This window comes from Austrofundulus limnaeus, unplaced genomic scaffold (genome assembly GCF_001266775.1).
Source record: "Austrofundulus limnaeus strain Quisiro unplaced genomic scaffold, Austrofundulus_limnaeus-1.0 Scaffold926, whole genome shotgun sequence".
In the NCBI taxonomy this organism is placed as follows: domain Eukaryota; kingdom Metazoa; phylum Chordata; class Actinopteri; order Cyprinodontiformes; family Rivulidae; genus Austrofundulus; species Austrofundulus limnaeus.
The window spans coordinates 66,362-68,638 of record NW_013953328.1 but is presented as its reverse complement, the minus strand read 5'-3'; the positions used below and the strand labels follow the sequence as shown (position 1 = coordinate 68,638).

Genomic DNA, 2,277 nt, shown 5'->3' with positions numbered 1-2,277 from the left:
AACAGCTGTTAACATTAATGTTGTGCGGGTTGGTACAGTTAGTGACAGTACAACCACAGTTAACATAAATATGAATAAATTAAATAAAATAACCACCTTTCAACCAGTACTATAAATGTTCTACTGCTAGAAATAAGTTATCCACTTTTCTCTGTACCTGCTTTGCAGGCACCGTTATCACTGCTGCTGACATCTGCAAAATATAAAGTTATTAGTGAAGAAATCAGTCTGGATAACAGCAAACCGACTGCACGTAAAATATACCACAGGTCTGGACCACTCGTGAATTTTGTTTGTATCTGAAAAAAATCTTACAACACGAGAAAATTGACTGTAACAAGTTCTAAATCACTCGTACGCACAACTTTAGAACAAATCTGTGGGTACCAACGGTTCWTGCATGTGGCTCAATGATTCTAGGGTCAAATGTGAGACCATCAGTCTAACAGATGATGCTTGGACCAAATTGGGCCATTGTGCAACAGAACACTGATCCCAAACACAACAGAACAGCTTAAAAACAAAAGAAGTGAAGAAGAGAAGTCAAAGTTTAGACTGTAGCCTGACTTATATCTAATGGTGGAAATTTAAAAGAGTTGTGGAGAAACATTGGTCTGCAAACCTCACTAAACTGAAGCACTCTTGTAAGGAAGAGTGGGCCTAAATTCCTCCACAACCCAGTGACAGGCTGATAGAGTCAATCATCTCTGAGTCACTGCTGCTAACAGAGGTTCTACAAACAGCTAGYACTGCAGCTGGATTTAAATTTTCTCTCACGGCGTTTAGTTTGGTTTATTGTGACTAATAAATAATGACATGATGGAATCTGTTGTGTGGTTTTATACATTTGATTTGGATCATTTAGAACTGGGCTCTTACTCCCCATCAAAAAGCTTCAACTTCACCTCTTACCTTTGTGTGTCGCTCAGATGCTCGACTCTCTCCTGGTGTGCCAGAAACTCCCAGCAGACTGGTGTTCTCTGCTCTGGGACCAACGGCGCTTAAAGTCAGCTGGCAGGAGCCGCGCTGTGAGAAGGACATCCTGGGATACTGTGTCCTCTACCAGCTGCTCAYTGGAGGTAAACATTTTAAAACAGATTCAGCCATAGTTTCATAACTACAGATATTGGTCACTTGGGCCAACTGAGACGAGGCAATAGTTTCTGCATGTTTCTGTGTTTGTCTTAAATATCTCATGAACAACTGGACAGATTTTAATTAAACTCTCTGAGTGTAACCAGTGGATGCACATCAATGACCCAAATCAAAAGGACTGCCACAGCTACGCAGACTTAGCAAAAATGCCTACAAATGTTAAGCTAAAATTTGATGTGGTGTGGAATCATCCCCAAAACTGGGGTCCCCCATGCTTCCTGGTGCTCCCCCATTTTCCCAAGAAAAGTTGATGTAGTGAAGTATCAAAAGTAAATTTCTGACACAAAATCTACTTAAGTATTAAAAGTAAAAGTACTGAGTAAAAGTGAGCAGTTAGATTTTCCAAAGGGAGGTGACTTCTCCAAAAAATATACAGATGAACCTTTGTTATTAACAGATACCACATAATAATGATATTAATCTAAAGTGTGCACCTTTGAACAGTTAAACACAAAACCATACAGGCTATAATCTGACTCCAGTAATGTCTGTATCTCTCACAACATGGCTGTGGCCACGCATTATTAAGTCATGGTCATGCATCACCTCATGGCCACAAGATTTTTTTTTCACTGCCATCTGACGGGCATGTACGTTTGAAAGTAGAGCCAAGCATCTTTAAAGACTTTCATTATTAACCCCAGGAGAACACAGGTACCTGGAACATGGTCTGCACTCCCCAAAACCTACATTAGACTAAATCTTTTGGCATCAATCCCGTCCACCTGTTAGCAAAATATCTCATATACGTATTCGTATCTCATATAAGAGCATGTAATATAGTGTGTGTGGTCATCTTCTGACCATGTCCATCCCTTTATGACCACAGTGTATCATCTTCTGACCATGTCCATCCCTTTATGACCACAGTGTATCATCTTCTGACCATGTCCATCCCTTTATGACCACAGTGTACCATCTTCTGACCATGTCCATCCCTTTATGATCACAGTGTACCATCTTCTGACCATGTCCATCCCTTTATGACCACAGTGTACGATCTTCAGGCCATGTCCATCCCCTTATGACCACAGTGTACCATCTTCTGACCATGTCCATCCCTTTATGACCACAGTGTACGATCTTCAGGCCATGTCCATCCCCTCATGGCCACAGTGTACC

General features: G+C 41.1%; 1 protein-coding gene across 1 annotated transcript in view; it reads left to right on the top strand.

Annotated features, from left to right (window-relative positions):
• itgb4 (integrin, beta 4) overlaps nt 1–2,277 on the top strand; it is a gene marked incomplete in the record, with an annotated part of 38,952 nt that overhangs the window by 30,841 nt on the left and 5,834 nt on the right. Inside the window, 1 exon segment of the mRNA XM_014029607.1 lies at nt 930–1,073. Within this exon segment, the coding sequence (XP_013885061.1) occupies nt 930–1,073 (144 nt within the window).